This window comes from Pochonia chlamydosporia (assembly GCF_001653235.2).
Source record: "Pochonia chlamydosporia 170 chromosome Unknown PCv3seq00010, whole genome shotgun sequence".
In the NCBI taxonomy this organism is placed as follows: Eukaryota; Fungi; Ascomycota; class Sordariomycetes; order Hypocreales; family Clavicipitaceae; genus Pochonia; species Pochonia chlamydosporia.
This window is the reverse complement of record NW_019154045.1, coordinates 135,644-156,477: the sequence shown is the minus strand read 5'-3', so window position 1 is coordinate 156,477 and position 20,834 is coordinate 135,644. Positions and strand designations below refer to the sequence as shown.

General features: G+C 49.8%; 4 protein-coding genes across 4 annotated transcripts; 1 reads left to right on the top strand and 3 right to left on the bottom strand.

Moving 5' to 3' along the window:
• Positions 1–94: 94 nt before the first annotated feature.
• VFPPC_14759 (hemolysin-III channel protein Izh2) lies at positions 95–1,017 on the bottom strand (the record flags this gene model as incomplete). The annotated part of the gene is made up of 3 exons (XM_018292527.1): positions 95–148; positions 188–418; positions 481–1,017. The coding sequence occupies 3 exons, from the start codon at positions 1,015–1,017 to the stop codon at positions 95–97; spliced, it is 822 nt and encodes a 273-aa protein (XP_018136731.1).
• A 1,744-nt stretch (positions 1,018–2,761) lies between these two features.
• VFPPC_14760 (phosphorylase superfamily protein) lies at positions 2,762–6,841 on the bottom strand (the record flags this gene model as incomplete). The annotated part of the gene is made up of 7 exons (XM_018292528.1): positions 2,762–5,096; positions 5,147–5,291; positions 5,345–5,666; positions 5,728–6,015; positions 6,082–6,132; positions 6,186–6,687; positions 6,753–6,841. 7 exons carry the CDS (start codon positions 6,839–6,841, stop codon positions 2,762–2,764), a joined length of 3,732 nt encoding a protein of 1,243 aa, XP_018136732.1.
• Positions 6,842–7,348: 507 nt separating this feature from the next.
• VFPPC_16961 (hypothetical protein) lies at positions 7,349–7,618 on the bottom strand (the record flags this gene model as incomplete). Its single annotated transcript, XM_022429048.1, has 1 exon — positions 7,349–7,618. One exon carries the CDS (start codon positions 7,616–7,618, stop codon positions 7,349–7,351), a length of 270 nt encoding a protein of 89 aa, XP_022283967.1.
• A 206-nt stretch (positions 7,619–7,824) lies between these two features.
• On the top strand, positions 7,825–10,935 carry VFPPC_10318 (CMGC/DYRK/PRP4 protein kinase; the record flags this gene model as incomplete). The annotated part of the gene is made up of 3 exons (XM_018288708.1): positions 7,825–8,776; positions 8,834–10,080; positions 10,708–10,935. 3 exons carry the CDS (start codon positions 7,825–7,827, stop codon positions 10,933–10,935), a joined length of 2,427 nt encoding a protein of 808 aa, XP_018136734.1.
• Positions 10,936–20,834: the final 9,899 nt, after the last annotated feature.

The window sequence follows — 20,834 nt, the reverse complement described above, 5'->3', positions numbered from 1 at the left end:
ATGGGCGTCAAACGCCTTGGCCATGCCATAAAAGTGCGTCCCGGCAGCTAACAGCACGAAGATGTGGAATATCTGATGCGAGCTGCCCCAAATGTCAAAGGATCCGGGGAAACTCCTCTCGGGCCAGCGGACCTTGCGACATGGTCAGCTAAACAGATCAATACTTTTGATGTGGGACGAAACTTACTGCGTATAAAACCGCGCCGAAAATGTACATGGCTCCTTGGGCGATAATCCAGCTAATACTCATGCGAGCTTCCAGCCCGGCATAGCCATATATCGACACTCCATGGATAACAGGAATCACTCCCGACAGGCCCAAGCCGATAAACATGGACGCTCTATATGGGCGCCATTTGGGTGTGCGAAAGCGCTCTACCCAGGATACTGTAGCACAGCCGATACCCAATGTACAAATCTCATCAAGTAGTTAGCTTACAAGATGAAACACATCAATAAATGTGACAATCAAAAACTCACCAAGTACAAATATGCCGACATCAAAGTAGGACGGCAAAAAAATCCATAGTACAAAGCCGGCACATAACTCCCTACAATCAGGGCTACAATACCCGTATAATCCAACTTGTTGCCCCATTTGGCGACTGCCTCACTATGATCTACAAGGGCGTGAAACGTTGCGCTCATTCCCAGACACAGAATGGCTCCGCCAAAGAAGCAAGAAAAGACAAGTACATCCGAGGAGGTAGCTTCTTCGTAGCGAGGATGAACGACGTAGTACACGTATGCGGACGCTACGATGGCGGCCATCGCTCCCAGGAGGTGAGACCAGATATTGACAGACTCATTGTGCAGATAGAACAGCGACTGAAAAGAGTGGAAGTAGGAAGCGCGGATTTGGCGGTACCCAGAGCGAATGAAGGCGTTATCGCGACGCCATGCGGGCAGGTCGTCCCAGAGAAGGAGGAATTTGGATTCAGCCTTCTTTTCGAGCGTTTGCAGGGTGGTGAGGATAGATTCTGTGGTTGAGGGGCGACGGCGGCGGACGGTAGACATGGTGGCGGTTTTGAATGCGGTCAAGGTGCCATCGCAGTATGTTGGAGGGTGAAAGCGAGAGGTTGTCGATGGTATTTATTGCGGATGAGCCGACATGGGTTGAAAATCATGGACTGTTTCGTGGTGAAGAGGTGCCGTGGTGATTATCCCGAAATTGTTGGGACTGACACATGTAAAATCCGACCGTGAAACGTGAGAATGTTGGCAGTTGACGGGGCCGCGTTCTCCACTGTTGTGTTTGTAGTGCCTGTGTCGACGATGCTAGTCCGAGGTACGGATTTGGATGACGAGGCAAATTGCGAATCGATGATCGGTGTGGATGATATATTACGACGACATAGGAAGTTTTTGAGAGATGTGAGGTGGTGTCTTGCGGGTGGGAGGTTGGATGAGGAAGGAACCTCGATCGGGATAACCGATGGAAGCGGCTTTGGCGTCAGTACTAGCGCCGAAGTGGTACTTGTGGGATTGATGGTATCTGGCATTGTCTGTCTAAAATTATAGAGAAGGTATGGTAAATATCGTAATAAATTACCAAGGAGGATGTAGATTGACTTGTATATCCATAATGATACCCAAATAGCCTGCATGGAGGCGATATGTCCGACCTATCTGGCTGGCTGCAACGTTCAAATCAATGGATCTACTTTCTCACCGTATGGCCTCATCTTACACTTCAAGTCATCGTAGGAGGTTAAGATACTGCATGTTGCTCGGATAAAAGATTCATCATATCGGTCAGTGTGTTATGGTATATTGCAACATATTATTATATGCTACACTACATTTGAAAGTAGACAAATACATTGGCCACAGATTGTAAATGGCTTCTTTCTTCCAAGGTCCACGATTCTCAATTCCAAGCTAATCCAAAAAGAGAATCCGCCACTTCCCCTTCGTAGATTTCTTGTCTCTCAGCACCAGCCGCCTCTTGATCCCCGCCAGAAAGCCACGATATTTTCCCCTTCTCGTCCAAATTCTCGTGTAACCAACAGCCCTTGAGAGCCAACCAGCAATCGTACCAGCAACGCGGGTGGCCCTTGCTCTCTATTGTAGCAGCGAAACAATACTTCCCTTTTTGGATCTCTGCATCGTTGATTAATTATGGGTGGCCAGAGCAGACAAGGTACGTGCATCCTTTGCTCCAATTTTTTCGTCATTTCTTCAAACGCTGCCGAATCGATTTCCGGGCGAAAAGAGGGACTGACAGGCGTTTCTTGTAGGTGGCAAGATGAAGCCAGAGAAGGGACCGAAGAAGGCTGCGAAGGAGCTCGACTCGGACGATGAGCGTCTCATAGAAAAAAGAAGGCTGGGTTCGTCACCGCTAAACACCACCGCCGACATCCACTCCCCCAAGTTACTGGTCTTGTTCTGACCTGTTGTATAGAAAAGAAGGCCCTGCAGGACATGAAGGCGAAAGTCGGCGGCAAAGGCCCCCTTAATACCGGTAGCCAGGGTATCAAGAAGAGCGGCAAGAAGTAAGCGAATTTTATGAATGGAAGCCAGCAACGCCTTCGTCAATGTCACGACGCAATTACGATGACGAGTTTCAATATCTTTGGATGGAGCACGGGGGGGGTGCTTTAGTTCTTTTTTAGCTTGAAATAGCGAATACCGGATACACCAGCATTGATTCTGTTGTAGCAATGCTTCATCCTCTCGTCAACTTCTACACACCGCCGGTTGTTTTCTCCAGCGATTCCTCGAGTTGGGACAATGTGGACCAAAAGAAACCCCCGCCCGATCAGATTACTCCCAATTTGATCAAATTCAATATCGCCAATGTCAGTTTGTCCAGCCCTTCCGTGGGTATATTTGACTCTGCAACCATCTCGCGGTACCACTCCATGATCGAAATATCACACCTATACGGTCTACCACGATCTTGCCAGTACTTCCACTCCGTCAAGTGATCACTGATGCTTTTTGTTTGGGGTGTATCAACCCCTAAAACTTTTCTTGCTCGTTGTAGACAATCCTGACCCAAGGCGAAGGCTGCCTCATAGCGCCCTTGCTTTGCCCACAGTTCTGCCAAATCCTGCATTGAAACAATTGTCTTTCGGTGGTTCAGTCCTTTGGTTGCTTTGTGGCGGTTTAATTTGTCCGTCAACAGGTTTTCCGACTCCTCAAACCTTCTCATCTCAGCGTAGTCATGAGCGAGTAGTCGGCAGGCCCTTTCAACTTCATAGTGATCAGGGCCATACTTCTCCAACAGGCATCGATATTGCCACAACCGCAGAGCTTCAGCAAGGTCCGGCCTTGCTAGCAAAGAATATAGACTTGCTAAGTGACCGCTTCTTTTCAAAGTTGCATCATGATCAATGCCGTACTTTAGTTTGCTCTCTTCATAAGTGTGAGTAGCCAGTTGCAATGCCTCTTCGTATTTTTGCACCCTTTCATAGGCTCTTGCTAGCATGGACATGCTGTCCAAGGTATCCGCGTGTGTATGCCCCTGAACCTCCTTTCGGGCTTCTACTACAAATGACAATATGTCCATAGCCTCGTTGAAACGGCCAACGGCGCTCTTGCTGTATAGTTCGGCCAAACGCTCCATACAATCAAGCGTCTCTGTGTGCCTGTCACCAAGTATTCGTTTGCTTTGCGCTATGATTTTGAGACAAAGTGCCTCCGTTTCATCGTATCGTCCCTGCTGATGGTATAAAGAGGCCAAGTTGTACTGACTTATCAGCGTCTCTGTATAGTCTGGGCCATATTTTTTTTCCCGTATTTGGAGCACCTCAAGCTGAAGTTTCTCTGCTTCGTCCTCTTTGCCAAGGTGTAATAAAATATCTGACATAGCTTCCTGGCAGACAAGTGTCTCATCATGATCCCGTCCTAAAACTCTCTCGCAAATTTGCAGGCTTTCTCTCTGTGTCTCCAGGCAGAGCTCGTGCTGCCCAGTGAGAACAAAGTAAGTTCCAACGTTGTGTAGTATCCGGGCTTTGTCTCGCTCGTCATCGTCCGAGTTAGGATCACAGAATTGCAGGACCGCCTGCACATGAGGCATGTAGTTGATGCATGTGCGCATCGTGTCATGATCTGCATGTGGGTAATAGATGGACAAAATGTATACCGCCAGCCCCGCGAAATCACTCAGCTTATCTTCATTCAGGAGCCACTTCCGCGTGACAAGCTGGACAAGTCTGTGAATGCTCACAGTCTTATCCTTCGCTTCTGAGATGAAGGAAAATGCCTTCAACACCCCAAAGGCCTTGGCAATTTCGACCTTTTCCGCTGCTCCTATCTTTCCCCGTGTCTCGTCATAATACTCGAGCACAAAATCCTTTGGTATCGCCTGGCGGCTAAACAGGCAGATGAAGGAAAGGAAGTCGCTTGCAAGAACGCACTGTCGCCGAATTTGATTGAAAGAAACCATCCATGTCGCCGCTACCGCGTGAGGCATTTCCGAGTCCCGTCCCATAGTTTCAAATGGCTCGCTCAGTCGATCCACCAGGGTCTGGTCGTTGTCATCCAGTAGCTCCATGTAATCCCCAATCGTGATGGAGTTTTCGAGAATGAACGCAGCGGCTTGTGCTATACAGATAGGCAAGAACTCAAGCTTTGATGCCAATGCAGTGGATTCTTCGGGGGGTATTTCACTGTCCAGAAGAATTGTCTGTATGAGCTGCCCGGCTTCGTCTTCATCCATTTTCTCAATTTCGATCGGTGGTTTCCCTGGTGCCAATTTTACTCCTGCAGCCTTATTTCGTGTTGTTATCAATACTGAACCATGAGAGCATGTTGGAATATACGGTCCAAGTAAGGGCTCTTCCCTGGCTTCGTCACTGCTGCCCACTGAGGCTTGGATGGAAAGCGATGACTGGAAGAACAGTTCCGCATCGTCTGCATTGTCGATTACAAGCATCCAGGGTGCGCTCTCTTGGCTCTCTAGATAAGCCTTGACCATCTCAAGAGGGTCTGTGTTGGAATTATCACTCTTGGTAATGTTGCACTCTTTGGCAATGTTGGTGTATGCATGGCGGAATCGATCAATACTGCTTGCATGGACCCAGAATACCGACATGTCGGGACGATACCCATGAAGCCAGTAAACATATGACAGAGCAATCTGTGTTTTTCTAGGAGAGCTTAATATCCTGTCTTTGTATCATGTAGGTGCTGAACATACCCAACGCCGCCAAGTCCGTGAAGTGCCACTCGTTGGCGAGACTGTCCTGTTGCCGTAGAAGCACCATGTCCGAATTGCTCTCGTAATTTCATCATGACATTGGTGCGTTCGATGAAATCGGGGTTTTTGTTATAGGGAACAAGGACTATACAATATTAGCATGGCCTGAAGCGGCAATACAATAGTTTGCACACCTACACTTTTGGCGCCCTCTATCAACCTCATTAGGTCCTGACGCCGAAGATCTAGGTATTTCAGAGGGGCCTTCAACGATGGGCTGGCTAGGTGATCCATTGTCGAGGCTATCAGGTATCGGCTGTGTCGCTGCCTGTGATTGCAGTGACGACGCTTGCTCCTCTGGTAGACTTAGAATGAACTGCCTTATCACGCCATAAACCGCACGATATGAGTCGTCAGATTTAGTCCCGCATTTGACCATTTGCATATGATCAGCGTCTATGCTCTCCACAGTTTCAATTGATCGTGGGAGGTCAGCCTTAGAAGACACATCATCCACAACCTACGTGCGAGGGTCTCGTTAGCATTAGAATGCTTTTGCGAACAATGGGACGATGCGATACCTTGTGGTCGACACCTTTCATTACAGGCATGCCCCTAGCCTCCTGAAATGTGTGTATCTTGATTCCCTGGGTATGGACTATGTTCTTGAACTCTTCATGGATGTTGTCTAGAACTTCACTATTGACGTCTAATGCCTTGAGCGATTTGCTGTTAGGATCTTGACCTGCGAGACGAGCTAGGTTGGACGCGATTTCTCCCCAGCCGGCACATGCACTTCCACGGTGAGGTGTGCCAAGGAAAACAATGTATTTTGTGCGGTTCTGGCAAGCCTCGGATCGATGCAGAGCCTCGCAGCCAGTTAGTGACAGTGGTCATTGTAGAGAGTCAACGTAATGTTTCGAGTATGAGCTCACATCTTTGACGACAATGCCACCCAAACTATGGGCCACAAAGATGATTGGAAGCTACTAAAGTTAGAAGGTTCCGCAAAGCAGTCTGTGGTCGTAAATAAACGCACATCATTATCAACATCTCTTTCGAGCCTCGCGGCCAGGTCTCGTCCATGCTGTGATATGCTATTCTTGTTATTCATCTGAAACATGCCGGCAAGAACATCAGCATTATATCCATAAGTCCAAATTCGCGCTTCGGGAAGGTCCTGTGCGAGGAGATCTGCTGGCCAAAAAATCTTGGCCTCCGCAGGCGTAGCCGCATGCGATGATACCGAGTCAGCAGTTGTGGTAGAGGAGAAAGACATAGATGACGTGGAGGAAAATATGGAAGGAGACGTTGGAGAAGCTGAGGAGCGTCCGGAAGCCGTAGTATCGGTGACGGAGGAATTATCAGTTTCAATCTTCTGTTGCGTGACATCCGTAGCCGATGAGACGGCAGACGTCGCTCGGATGAAGGATCGTACATTCTTCCATTTGGACTGTGACTTTGGCGTAATGGCAGGCTTTAGCTTTGGAGGACCCCAGGTCTTTCTCGGGTGTCCTTTTAGTCCGTGGATAAAAATGACACTGTCAAGTCAGCACACCATTCCCAAAGCCTCCACGATGTCAAGAGCAGGCACCAGCGAACTTACTTGCATTTGGCTTTCGCATCGCCTGGGGAGTCAACTGTGTTGCGAGCAACGGAGGATATGTCAGTGAACCCGATGCGATGGACATCCATTTTCGACCATATTTCGTCATGTGTTACGCTCCGTGATGCTAAGTTCAAAAATTAAAACTTCGAACCAACATAGGTCTCCATGACGTGCGATGTCATCTCATGATGCTGCTGTAGCCGCCGACATGGATTCGGCCTTGCATGGGGCAGTGCGGCCAACCAACGAAGACGCATGATGCAGCCGCCATGTCCAAAATTTGTTGCAGAGTAGCCAATCACTCGATGACTGGACAAAGTGTATCAAGTTTGATGCCCGGGCGCTTCTTTGATGCAAACAGAGGCTGAAATTTAGAGTCGGTAACATTTAAACAGCAGAACACAGAACGGGACGTCACGTTTGGCGATGTGGGCGACACGTTAATGAGAGGCAACATCGGATGCAAAATAGAGTTTTCTCGTATAAATATGGAATAATTGCAAGAAATGAACTATACTGCGAAAAACATTGTCCAAATGGCAACAAATAGCAAAGAAGGCCCTGCAACAAGGTGCGCAGACTGATCCAAGGCGTCACGGTCCAGTCTGGTGTATTTGGCAACATTTGAACCCAGTGCCTCCACAAGATGAAAGGTTCCGCACAACAACCCTGGGCCGATTATGTAAGCGAATCGCTTTCAGAATTCTCCACCGATCCAATGCCATAGGCAACTGTGAGTCCAAATCTTCGGCAACTATGGCCTCTGACGCATATGTCATCTCCCTCACTTGCTTGAACTCCCCCTCTTCATCTCGCTTCATATTCTTCCCATCGGTGCCATTTATTTGCAAGACTGAGAACATCTTTGTATTCTCTGAGATACTCTTTTCTCAGCTCCCCGCTCAAGTTAGCCAAGAATAGCTGCCAAATGACCTGAGGCTGGCACGAGTCAACGCTGATCTGGTTGGACTCTTTCTCCTGTTTGCGCGTTGGCTGTTCCTGATCGCATTGCTGACACTGTTCATTTTGCTTCTTGTTAAGGTCCTGACCAGGATCCAGTCCGCGCAAAATGGCATCCAGTTCGGATGAAGGCGAAATCATTGAGGAGGGACAAGGGGACTTGAAGGCAACTTCACTTGCACGCCATTCAGGAAACGGTATTGACCGCCAAGACAGAAACCGAAGTAGACAATCGTCTCCAGACCACGACTCTGCTTCCAGATACAGCGGCTCTTCCCGCCGAAGTCGCTCCCCCCGCGGATTCAAACGGACTCGTGACGATGGAGAGCAATACGGCCGTGGTCGAGATCGTGACTCCAGGCATGTTCGCGCTCGTTTCGATGATCCCCGCAGAAGTGACTACCGAAGGTCGCGCGTCTCTTACGACGATCTAGATCGACCGAATGCTCAATCTTCAAGCAATTACGATCGACGCTACAACGGCGACAGAGAGCGCCCTCGAGTCCGTTCTCGAAGTCGCGACAGAGATCGTGGACGAGATGATTCGCGGTTCTCCGACAGGCCTGGTCGGCCCAGAAGTCGATCCCCTCATACATTTCAGCGGTCGGGTAGGTCAGATAATGGAAATTTTGCACGGGGGAGGCAAAATCACGATCGCGACTCAGCCAGATCACTACAGTACGATGACGACCCCCGTTCTCGGCGTAACAACGATGTGTCCCAACGCCTTCCAGTAAAGGATCCCTTGCCTGCCCGAAATAACATCGTTGAACAGCAGAAGGAGTCTCCAAAGAGTATTCTAAAACAGAGCACCACTTTTACAGAACCTGACGACGACTATGAAGAGCCGCAACAGATCGACGAGGACGCCGAGATTGAGCGTCGTCGACGCCGCCGCGAAGAATTGCTGGCAAAATCTAGTTCTGCGACGCCGCTTCTCCTCCACGCTGTCGGTGCAGCCGCAGATAGGAGTGCTCGAGGGGCTTCCCCAGCATCCACACAGCCAGAGACGCCTCAAATGTCATCGTTCGAGTGTGAAACCCCTCGTACGCCTCGATCCGGTATGTGCCTGGCCAGAGACACCATTTTGTCCTCCAATACCAACACTAACTCTCCAGATTTTGCGTCTCCCCGTTCGCCCGAACCGTCGCCAGGTGGAATCAACATGCTCAACGACAAGGAACTTATGAACACTCATAGCATTGCCAAAGCTGATGAAGAGGATGGGCCGTCAGCGGCTGACTACGATCCTACTGCGGACATGAAGGAAGATGAACGCCGAGACGAGCTCAGACACGGCCATACGGTATTACATGGTGAGAGCATAGCCGAGACGATCGAAACCAAAGGAGATAATGGCGCTCAAGACGACTCTACGGCCAATGCTGGCGAGAAAGCTGACGACGATGAATTTGACATGTTTGCCGACGATATTGACGTTGACAATTATGCTAGCAAGCATACCAAAGCTGTTCGCGGCCAAGATGGTTCCGCTCAAGCTTCACAAGCCGACGACAAAGGTGGCATTCTCGAAGGCGACGATAAAGACGGATATTACAAAATCAGAATTGGTGAGATACTTGATGGCCGATATCAAGTGCAAGCAACCCTCGGAAGAGGCATGTTTTCCGGTGTTGCTCGAGCAGTTGATATCAATACCAAACAAGTAGTGGCTATCAAGATGATGCGAAACAATGATGCTTTACGAAAAGGCGGATACACCGAGATTGCCATCTTGCAGAAGCTTAACGATGCTGATCCAGAAAACCGGAAGCACATCGTCAAGTTCGAGCGACACTTTGACTATCGCGGTCACCTGTGCATGGCCTTTGAAAATCTCAGCATGAATCTGCGCGAGGTGTTGCGCAAATTCGGTAACAACGTGGGCATAAACCTAGGGGCAACGAGGACATACGCATATCAGATCTTCGTTTCATTAGCCCACATGCGGAAATGCAGTATTGTCCATGCTGATCTCAAGCCGGATAATATTCTGGTCAATGAACAACGCAATGTTCTCAAGATTTGCGATTTGGGCACGGCTATTGATAGATCCGATGCTGCAACAGCACATAATCAGATTACGCCATACTTGGTCAGTCGATTCTACCGCGCACCAGAGATTATCTTGGGTATGCCTTACGATTATGGGGTTGATATGTGGTCCATCGGGTGCACTCTTTACGAGCTGTACACGGGCAAGATTCTGTTCACCGGCGACAGTAACAATCAGATGCTCAAAGCGATCATGGAGATCCGCGGCCGTCTCACTCCGAAGCTGTTTCGTCGCGGTCAGCTGTCAGCTGCACATTTTGACGAACAGGGCCAGTTTGTGAGTGTCGAGCGCGACAAGGTCTTGGGAAAGGTACGTTTTTGTCATTGAACTCTTGCTGCTTTGCTTTTCGAGTCGTCTCTCTTTGTGGACATTGGCATTCCCAGTTTCCTGCTGTTTCTATCATCCCAGCGTCTTCATTTATCAACACGCCCAATGCATTTCTTACCCCTGAGTACTTTATGTTCGTTCCTTCATGTGGAGACCTGTTGGTTGGTGACAGTCATCTTGTCTAAGCGCTGGAATCCTTCGTTGATGCACGGCGCCGCAAGTAAGACTTCCATCGTGGGGAAATCTTACAACAGCTCCTCAGGTCGAGGATTGCGACCCTTGTATGTTCGATTCACCGCAAGGCAGGATGCCACTCCGTCGGGCGGGTAACGGGACGCCAGTCTCACGGCCGCATATCTGGTTGCAGGTTGCAGATGCGGGACTTTTTGCTGTGAATCTCTGTCAGAATACATCAGCTTGCTTGGCCAATATGTCGAGCGGTCGCAGATTCGGTCGGCGTCTAGAGTCTGAGGTGGCTGAGTTTGGAGTGCACACCCATTTACAGTTATTGGTGTTTTGTTCTATTTGTTTCCTCTCTACCTTTGAATAGTTGTATCATCACACAGCCCATTTTTAGATGACAAGAGTCACTGACCTGTGCATATGCAGACTGCCGTCAGAACGCTGGCCGTTGTGAGGCCAACGCGAGATTTGCGTACCCGCCTAAATGCCGCATCGACAGGGATGAACGATGCTGAGGCCAGGCATCTCAATCACTTCATCGACTTGTTGGAACAATGCCTCGCGCTGAACCCAGACAAGAGGATTACACCGAGTGAGGCGTTGAAGCATCCATTTTTCGCCTCCAAGACGTCAGCAACCAACGGGAGGCGTTGAGATTGTGGGATTTGTCATGGCATCCAGACTATTTTCAGGTTAACACGGGCGTTTCGGAGTGATCATGCGAGTTGTAAATTAAAAGAGGGCTTCGGCTTCACAGTCACAAGAAGCGACATGGCGATAACTGGGGGCCAACATGTCGGAACGGGTCCGGAAATTATGGGAACAGAAACAGAACGATCCAGAATTGCAGGTGATGCCGGGAAGTTTAGAGTAACGGTCGCAGCGAGATGAATCTAGATGCAGCCAAGACCGAAATGGGGGTATTGTACGTGATACAAGTTGAGGATTACATTACACAGCATAAGCGTGTAGTCTCACGCGCTGGAATGAGGTTTTTTTTTCATTATGCCACAGTACTGTATCCGTGATGACAATTACTCATATGACGTGACAGTTTCTGAATTATTGAAGCTGTTTCAGGACACGGCTTCTGCCCCATTTGCCGAAGCAATATATTTGTTCAGGCGGATGCTGAGCCAAAGGAAACGAAACACATGGCATGCGATGTTGCGCATGTCGATTTCACCGAGAGGGGCATCATGGACGGAATCACCTTGGTGCACAGACACTCGTCCTCTGAAGTTGATGGTTGCCTAATTAATACGCCATATGGAGCGTCTTGAATTGATTTGGAAATCCATCCCGTGATGCTGCCTGACTCATGGTTGTGCCTGAGGCTACCCTATACCAACACGATGACTGAATTTCAAAAACTTGACTCACCAAATTCTCGCCACATTGAGGAAAATTTGCTGCACAAATGATCAATTCTAGTTTTCTCACAAAGGTCCATATCCGTGGCAAAATACGCAAGTAGTAGAGCATAGTACAGTAACACGCATAGTCACATGTAAAGCAATAGCCAAGCATCAGCAGAAACTACCAAAATCGAAACATGTTCGTTACGCTGCGCCATCGAAGCTGAAAGACAACTCATGACACAAGTTGGCCGAGATCGCGGTCCAGGCATGGAATTCTACAAAGACGCAAGGGATGCAGAATACATGATGTGCATGAACTAGGGTCCGGATAGTGAAGGCTGGGGCCACTGGGAGAGTGCACAGTGAGGCTGAGATGTTTCGGTAGGCGCCGCATCTGTAGGGCGATGCGATGGGGTGGCGAACAGTGAACAAAGCAGGGCGAATTCTGTTATTGTTCTTTGATGTGTGGATGGTGTGGTAGGGGGTGGTTGGGGGAGTCATGCGGCTGATTTCGTGTTTATTGCGAACCAGACGTTTGAGATACATGAGGGTTGCTTTGCTTTCCCCGCCACGCGGATGCTTGGGATGTTTCCCTGTTGCTTGATGTACAGGTTGGAGGTTGGTTGGCTTGGAGCGTCTTTCTCGGAGTTGCCAGGAGCCTTCTTTGTCTTTTGTCTTGCTTGGCTGCGCTGCATGGCAACCACTATCATCACTTTTTGACTTTGCTCGGCGAACCAGGTTTTGCCAGCGCACCCTTTCATTTACCACTCACTCGGACGGGCAGGTCATGTTCCCCATTAGGGAGGTGTTGGGGATCGACAACCTGCAAAGCGTTGATCCCAGGAGAACGACAGTAACAGTAAGTTTAGGGGACGTCAGTATTTGTTCAGTGGTGATGCCCTGACGACAATGATGTCAGATAGATTGGAGGGCCCGACTGTGCGAGTCCTTGCGATACTGTAGATGGGGGGTTTCGAGTAAAACATATGATGCCATTGTGTAGTAGCAGGTTGCTTGATATGGTGTTTTTTGCATATGTCTGTGTGAGGCGAGCGAGCAAGCGGACGCAGGGAGTCTTACAACTTGGTAGACTAAACATCAGCGCTCAGCTTTGTCCTGTGTTGTATTCAATGTTGCAGGTTGTTGCACCATACAGAGCACAGGTACTGTACAAGTACGGATCATCAGATGAAATCGAGATGGGAACCGTTGAACACAGGTGACAACTCGACTGAATGTTGAAACTTACTGACGATCCCTTACACACGCATAACGATTCATCTATTTTCCTCCCTCGCATGACCGGACCCCGCTGAAGTGATCTTCAACTCCGACTCCAATGACAAAAGTGTAAAGCAGGCTATTCTAGAGTTCTCCACGATCGAAACCCTTCGATTCGATGCACAAGATCGAGAAAGAAAAAATTGGAGTAGCAACTACCAACTAGTGGATGGGATAGGGTAGCGTCCGGCCCGAGCGAAACAAGTTGCAGGCGTTCTAGTTTCTCAATCCGTGAGAATGATACATGGCCATTTTTGTCGATCTCACTGCCGTAGCACCATCAGTCAACCTCCAACGCCATACCATCACCATCACCATACCATGTTGACCATGGCCATCCAAGGCGGAACCACCACGCTCAATGCAACCTCCACAGCCTGTTTAGTGCATTTCCAGTGCCATCGGGAGCTTCTGGTTCGACGATTCCATGCTAAGCCTTTTTAGCCTCTGCGCATCCCAAACCCCCCATGTGCTGGCCCATTGTTTGGCTCCACGCTTTGTTGCCTTGATGTCATGGCTGGGTTCTGAGATTGCTCAAGGACTTCCGCGGGATGGAGAGCCACCACCTGGTTTGAAAAAAAAAAAAAAAAAAAACGTGACGTTGAGTGAACTGAACACCCACCGTAACCAGGTCGGAGAATTCTTGCCAAGGGAGTTCTGTTGGGTTGGTTTGAGATGATCAGCCAGGCCTGTGCAACCCACCGTCGGCTTGGACGTGTCAAGACGTCAGGGGGAACTTGAATGACGGTTGCTGACGTCTATTACGCCGATATCCGAATCAGCTACAGTTTCTGAAGGTCCACATGATGATGAAGTTGTTGTCCATCCACCGCACAGACGGACAATTGATGGCCATGGCACGCTCTTCTACACAAGGGAATTGTTCTCCGGCGTTTTCGCATCTGGTCATGACGTTTCTCGCCGAGACAATAGAATCTGAACTTTGACAGGCGGGGCTGGCTGGGGTTCGAGTATGAAGCAAGTAATGTGTGTGCTCGGCGATCAAAAGTATAGACTCGGTGTACAACTTGAGCTATGACGGCAAGCTTGAGCCATTCTTCACTCACTTGACTTGCGCATTGTTAGTCAGATGGTTGGTTACTGAGTGTGAAGCGAGATGGGGGCCGGAGAGAGAGAGAAAGGGCCGCTTAGACATCATGTCTCCCAAGACAAAGAGATATTGAGCAAATTGACACTCCGGTGCTGCATGGTGACTCTTGCAAATAAACCACCTAGGTAACTTGCCGCATGGGTGAGTGACCATGTCAGCGACATCGAACCGCCAAACAGCATCGTGGCATGTCATGTCACTTACCAGTTGACCCAAGCCCGTTCAATAGTTCGTGCTAAATCGAGCACGGAGCCTCGAGTGGCTCGAGCTATCTATCCTGTTCTGCCTCACCGCATGTACAGTAATGTGTGTGAGTGTGCGTGTATGTAGCTTCCCTAGTGCCCGAACCATCAAAACACGCCAGACATCAAACTGGATCATCCGGCCCATGACGGTACAAAGTGCAATGCGCTGCAACGCCAGAAGACCAAAGTCATGTCATCTAACCGCCCATTCAGTTCATGACCACCTCTCATCATCCCCATCCAAACTCTCAACAATGGCGGCGGTCGCAGGTTTGGCCGCAGGACGGGAAGTTTCTCTTCTTGCCCCCCGCCCCCCCCCCCCCCCCCTTGGCCCATCTGACCCTTGATCAAGCTTGATTTGTGGAGGGAATTTCCAGGTTGGCGCCATCCTTGTAGGCCACGAAACGTGCCCCCAGCGGTTAACAATGCTGAATGGCCGTGGGTAATCCAATGTATGATAGAAGTGTGTCTTGGCTATTCTTGGTGATGCAGCGGCGATGTCCGCCTGCAACGGATACGGTCCGGGGAAAAGCGAGACGAAAAGGACAGGATAACAAAATAGAGCACGGAGAACTTCCTTCATCCCTCTTCCCAGTCTCAATACCTTGACCACACACCTTAGTTTGATGCTGTGTAATGTCAATCAATTTACCTCATCCTGACCAATGCATTATGTGTGTGGCTGGGTAAAATTGATGCCCTGATGTCTTTGTTTGGGTGGGTTCTTTGGGCCGGCCAAACCCAAGAGACAAGTTTGTTTCTGACCCTGTATGCATACTCCGTACTGTACTGTACTTGTGATTTACATGGTTGGTTTCAATTAGCCGATAAGGTTTTGAAGTAAGAGCTAGTTGGCTTGTCGCATCTCTCAAACTCACCGTGTAATATCTATTCACGGTGCGTGCGCTTACATGTATGCGAGCAATGCAACTTTGTAACAACTTGCATCAAGCCCCACTGGCGGTGAAGCCACGCACATGGGAGATCTGTCAAGTCCTGACTCCGAACCCCGTAAAAGGAATCCATACTACTTGTGACTTGTCCGGGACTCGGTATGCTGAAGGTGACTGCTACTCCCTTCCCAACCAAGTCTGTGATCTGACATAAATATCGAGAGGTCATGGCGTCACAACCAAGTGGATCAAAAGCAAGGGGAAAGTCAGCGAACCACGGATCTAGAAACACTTGGCCAAAGCAAAAACTGAAAAAGAAACAACGAATAAGCGGTGGGAAATAGTAATGAATTCGACCCAATAGCGAGTCTTCCTTTCTACAACTCTGGCTTCGTTCAAGATGTGCCAAAGTGTATGTACTGTATTTTTTTTTTTAGCATCAGCTTCTGAAATGCATAAGCATAATGCTCCATACTAGTGTATTATGGATCAGTGTATGGAGTGCAATACGTACGTACCTTGCCCACTGCGAGGGGTTTGGAATGGAGTTTGACGCGGTTATGGCTTGTTTTGCAGCCAGGACGGACCCTCATCTCATGCCTCTGCTACACACCCTTGTCTTGCAAGTTTGCTGAAGGGTAAAGAACCCAATGGGCACTCCGTATGGTAGGTAGATGGAGTTTGATCTCCAGATCAGAAAGCGAAAATGTTTGAGGAATGTTGCGGCTCTGGGTTTGGTTTGTTGGGCCTTGCCCTGTTCATGTGATGTTTTTTGGAGGCCCATCTGATGTGACGAGCAGTCTCGTATAATGAGCACGGAGTTTTATAGCCATGGGGGAGGGTATCATTGGCGCGGGCATGAGGCAAGCCACTCCCGAGTTGACATGCAGTCGTTAAACCCAGCCAGCCGTGATGGCGCCAAGATGCCTCAACTCCCGACCGAGTTCGGGCAAATCCACCAGTCATCTGAGCATTGACTTGACTTGGCTTGGCTTGTTCGTTGGTCTCCCGATGCTGTATTGTCGAATACGGGGGAGTCAAACATTTCACCGGCTCGTGCTTTACAGATCGGCCTAGCAATATCCCAGGCCCTCCTTCAGGCCAGGCCCAGACCTCTCTTTGCTCTCCCAAGCCTCTGTCGTCCTCATATTAGTGCACTCACTGCACATATCTCCGGGTAGCGCCTAACGCGCGCCGTCGAATATGCCGTAATCACATCATCCGGTGGAGATTCACCTGGTAAGACAATTCTTGGTCACGGGCCACGCGGAATGTCCTCGCCGAATGGCAGTTATTTTGACCCTTGAGAATATGAAATGAGTCTGGCAGCTTCGTCCCAGGCCTTGCTTCACAACCGACATAGCTTGTCTGTCCACTTGTCGCGTCTTGGGGATGTCTCAAGACGATCAAACCAGCACGTAGAACCCAGTGTGCCCCGGTCATGGCAGTGTGCCATCAGTAAAGCGCACGACACACAAGACGGGAAAGGAACAGAAAAGAAACAAAGACAAAACACCAAAACTTGCATAACTCGCCACCTTTGATTGATCGTCGCGCCCCTTCTGTCTTTTGTTTCTGCCGACCCGACAACTTGACCCGAGGCGAAGCCCACAGGCCAGCTACTACCCACAGCATGCCACATGTACACCCTGACGGCTCGAGAAGGGATAAAACTGACGTAGAGGTTGGGTGAGGCTGTTGTGTAGTGTAGTGGTAACTCACATCTCTCAAAGGCGTTGGATGTGTCTGGTCCACGCAAACCACCTCCATGCCAATACCAGCAAAGGGAAGGCCTGTCTCAGACCCTGAATTCGTCGCATCGCATCCCAGCCAGCTTCAGTCCACCCTTGTAACACCAGGGCCATCTTGCTGCTTGATAGACAGTTGGCCTGCCCCTGTGTTTGCTTTTCATGTTAGGCCATTCTGTAGCCTAGCTTAGCCTCCTTGTGCCTCGTCTATTCCAGACAAATGTTGTGCATACTCGCACACATGCGCATGACAGGCAGGGCCTTTGCAACGCATTGTGCTGGCCTACTGTTGGGATGCTGTGCTCAGCACACGGCCAGCCCTGAGCTTCGAGGAAAGTTCAGACTCTGTTTAACTCGCTTTGGAATGCGCTCAATGAAAGAGTTGGGAACAGCGGTAAATACGCTCATCGGCTCCGTTCTTACGGCGGAACGTTGGAATCTCACGGCTGTTTGCGCCCTTCCCTTTCCAGTGGCCAACAGTACTTCAGCAACAGAGAGTGACTGGTAGAATCAAATGTGACAGACTTTCCTCTAAGAAATACCGAATTTGCTAGCATTTAGTACGTCTGAGCCCGATTGGAAATGCGATGATCGTGACCCGTGCATGTGAGCACTGGTATTACATTGTCGTCATATTTGTGTTTCTGGTACACGCCTAACGACCCAGTCCATGGGATGACGACACCTAGTCGTATTAGACCGAGGACTTGAGAAAAAACAAAAGCTTTTTGGACGGCAATACTCACTTTCACGTTCGGTCCAATGTGAATAACACACACATCCAATACATGTGTCATCAGGGAGACTTTTCTTATGATCCAGACGCCAGTTTTGTTCCAAGTTCTGGTCATGTGAGGAGGTCGTCGCTCAACCCGCCACGGATTGTTGTCGGGACATATTGACTGCTTCCGTACAGTTGCCGCTGTGCACCCTGAACTGCACAGGTCGCAATCGTCTGTATCAGTTTGCGCTACGGCAATCGAACGACGTCTCCCGTCCTATTTTACCTATGTCTTAGTTGAAGCAGTCAACGTACGCGTATGCAATGTCACAATGTCGTTATGACAGCCAGACGTTATTGGTTCGATTTTATGACTGGAAGACACTGCAGGACTCAAGCATAGCTCCTCAGTAGACCTACCAGCGCACTGAACGTTCAGCAGCCTAGATATGCCGGGAGGCTCCGACTGTGTGGTGCCGGCTTCATTCGTTTCCGAGCTTAGTACCTACAAAACCAACGTCGTCCGGGCTCTTCCCTATCTAAGGTAGAGATTACAACCTCCAAGAGTACAGTACATGAACCCTCCTTTTTACTGTAATTTATTCGCGCAATATGATTTCAAGTTTGGAGTTTGTGGCCATGTCGTTCACGATGTAGCTGTAGTTACCAAAGCTCGGTCCCGATGTGGGTCAATCAGTTTGGCCTCCGGATCACGGCCGGCCGTCCCGTAGCTCCGGAATGGATTGTTGGTGGACTTGACTGCCTGCTGTGTGTTTGCGCAATCAGCTACGCCTTCACAAAGGAAACCAAGACGCCACCGTGATGGTGAAGCCTGCCAGTGACTGCCGTGTGAACCAAGACATGCTGTGTTGTTCTGGCGCAGTGCAATCAGCATCTCAATTGGAGGACAAAGGACAAAACAAGTTCGTGACTGCTGCCGTCAGAGATGCTGAGAGTCCAGGAGCCATTTGCCCTCCATAACTACTCGTGTTCAGCCCACGGAGAAGGCTCCGTAATCTAGCAGCCCGACCAGGAAGGATTGGGGGAAGATACAGGCATGGAACCAGCGGAAGGGTGCGAGCAGACGCCTCCGAAGATTGAGTTCTCAGAAGCCCTCCTAGGCAAACGTCTTTGGTAAACGGCAGGCCGGCTTGGCCATTAGGAGGAGGCACCACTGGCGGCTCAATAGTTCACGGCCTAGCTGTTATGGTCTGTTGACCCCAATCCAGGGGATGCCAAGCTTGGAGCGTCAGTAATCACGCGGTCCCAAAGTTCCGCGGTGGATGCCACACACTCTGACCAGACAAGGAGGGCACGGCGGGAATAGAATCACCACCCAGATGCTCTGGTCACAGATGCCAACCTTCTGAAAAGCCGGAACACCACGGCGGCTGGCTGGGCGCCTGATATGAAGACGACGTTGGCCACTTCAGGTCTAGATCACCAGCAAGTCAGCAAATTGGTTGTGTGTGGCTGTCAGCCATGTGAATGAGGTTGGCCATGCTGACAACGATTTCGTGGGTACGGGAACTAAATTCAGCCAGATCCATTCTCTGGGGATATGCTCGCAAATCAAGACCACGAGCTTGACCACCTTGGCACCATCCACAATTCGCTGGCCAGTGCATCCACAATGGGGACTCCTTCCAAGCCATCTGTGTAGGTGGGCTTGTTGGTTGGAAAGCGAGGTCGTTGGACCAGTTGTTCCTTTTTGAAAGGTACCCAGCTTGTCGCAGTTAGATGCGAACTTTGGTGAGGGGAATCCCAAATCTCAAAAATGTGACTGATCTCGAATCGCAATACATTTGCTTGCTTGGCATGCTGTTGCAGCCATGGGGGCAGCCACTCGACGGCAGATGTCCTTGCTGGTGCAACCCGGTGGACATCCGCGCTCCCATCATGTCCCAGTCAGCATGGGTGAGGTTCCTCCAGCGGATTTCACTCATTGGAGACTCGCCGTGAAGGTTGGTATGAGACGTTAGTGCAGACAGGCTCACACAGCTGTATAACGGTCATTGAGTAATTGTTATCGATTCCCGGATTCCTGCATTAGCCGCCAAAGACGCCAGAGGAGGCAGCAGTCACTGTTCACCTTCGCCAAACTTCACCGTGCTAGGCCAGGATTTCTTAATTTAGTGGCCAGCAGATATGTGGTCATGATCCTGGAACCCGGAGTGCTGAGGCTCTTAACTTGTTCAAACAACAACAGACATGGCGTTGCTCAGCTGAGATAATGGAAGAAAGCCACTTATTGGTAAGCACCATGCGGCATTGCTGAACGGACCAACCAAATTGAACAGGGTCTGAAGCTGCTTTCGCCAACCATCAAAGTTTAGTTGCCGGGGCCATTTCACAATGCAAATCCGCACCCGTTTGGGGTTCGGCCGAAAGTTGAAATAACTTCCAGACTAGTGAATGGGTTTGCTATCAGTCAGCCATTTTTTGCTGGCGTTGAGGTTTGTTGTGGGATCAGAAGAGGACGTTGAGACCAGCACACACTGCTTTTGGGCGGGCTGCCACGTTTCGTGGCCGAATATCAAACATCCCGGCGCAATGAGAGAAGAAGCAATTCTCTGCCGCAGGCTGATCGGCCTCGGGCTCATCATAGCCGAGAACGTTGCAGTGCTACTCGGTAGTAAAGTAGAGAATTCATTGAGAGCTAAAATTGTCTGACGCCATGACACATCTGACCGCAAAGAACACTCGAAGCCGTACCCAGGTTGGCCAGACCCCGGCGTATGGGCGCTGTTATTGTGTGCACTCGGCGTCTTCAACCCAATGGTACGGTCACAGCAGGCGATGACACTGCAGTTGCTAAGATGCTGTAGTAGCAGCCCTTCGGCAATGAGTTTCTCTGGACTTGAGCTGTTCATTGAGCCAAAACAAATTGATTCATCCAGACCCTAGCCTCAGAAAGCTTTCATTGCGGATCTCAATGGAACACTGGGCAAGTGCCGCACTGAAATTGCTGCTATGGCCAGCGGTTCATTCTTTTCTCAGCCTAGCATCGGCCCTAGGCGATAGTTCACCTCAGATGATGCGAGGTCAGGGCATCGTGGACAGCATCCTGGACGACAGCAGCGTTAGCAAGGGGCCAGCAATTCTGAAGCCCCTGCGGAAGGCGAGTTGTCTGACACCAAACACCTCAAGTTGAGCAGGATTGTCTTCTCCGCATGTTTTGAGATTAGATGGA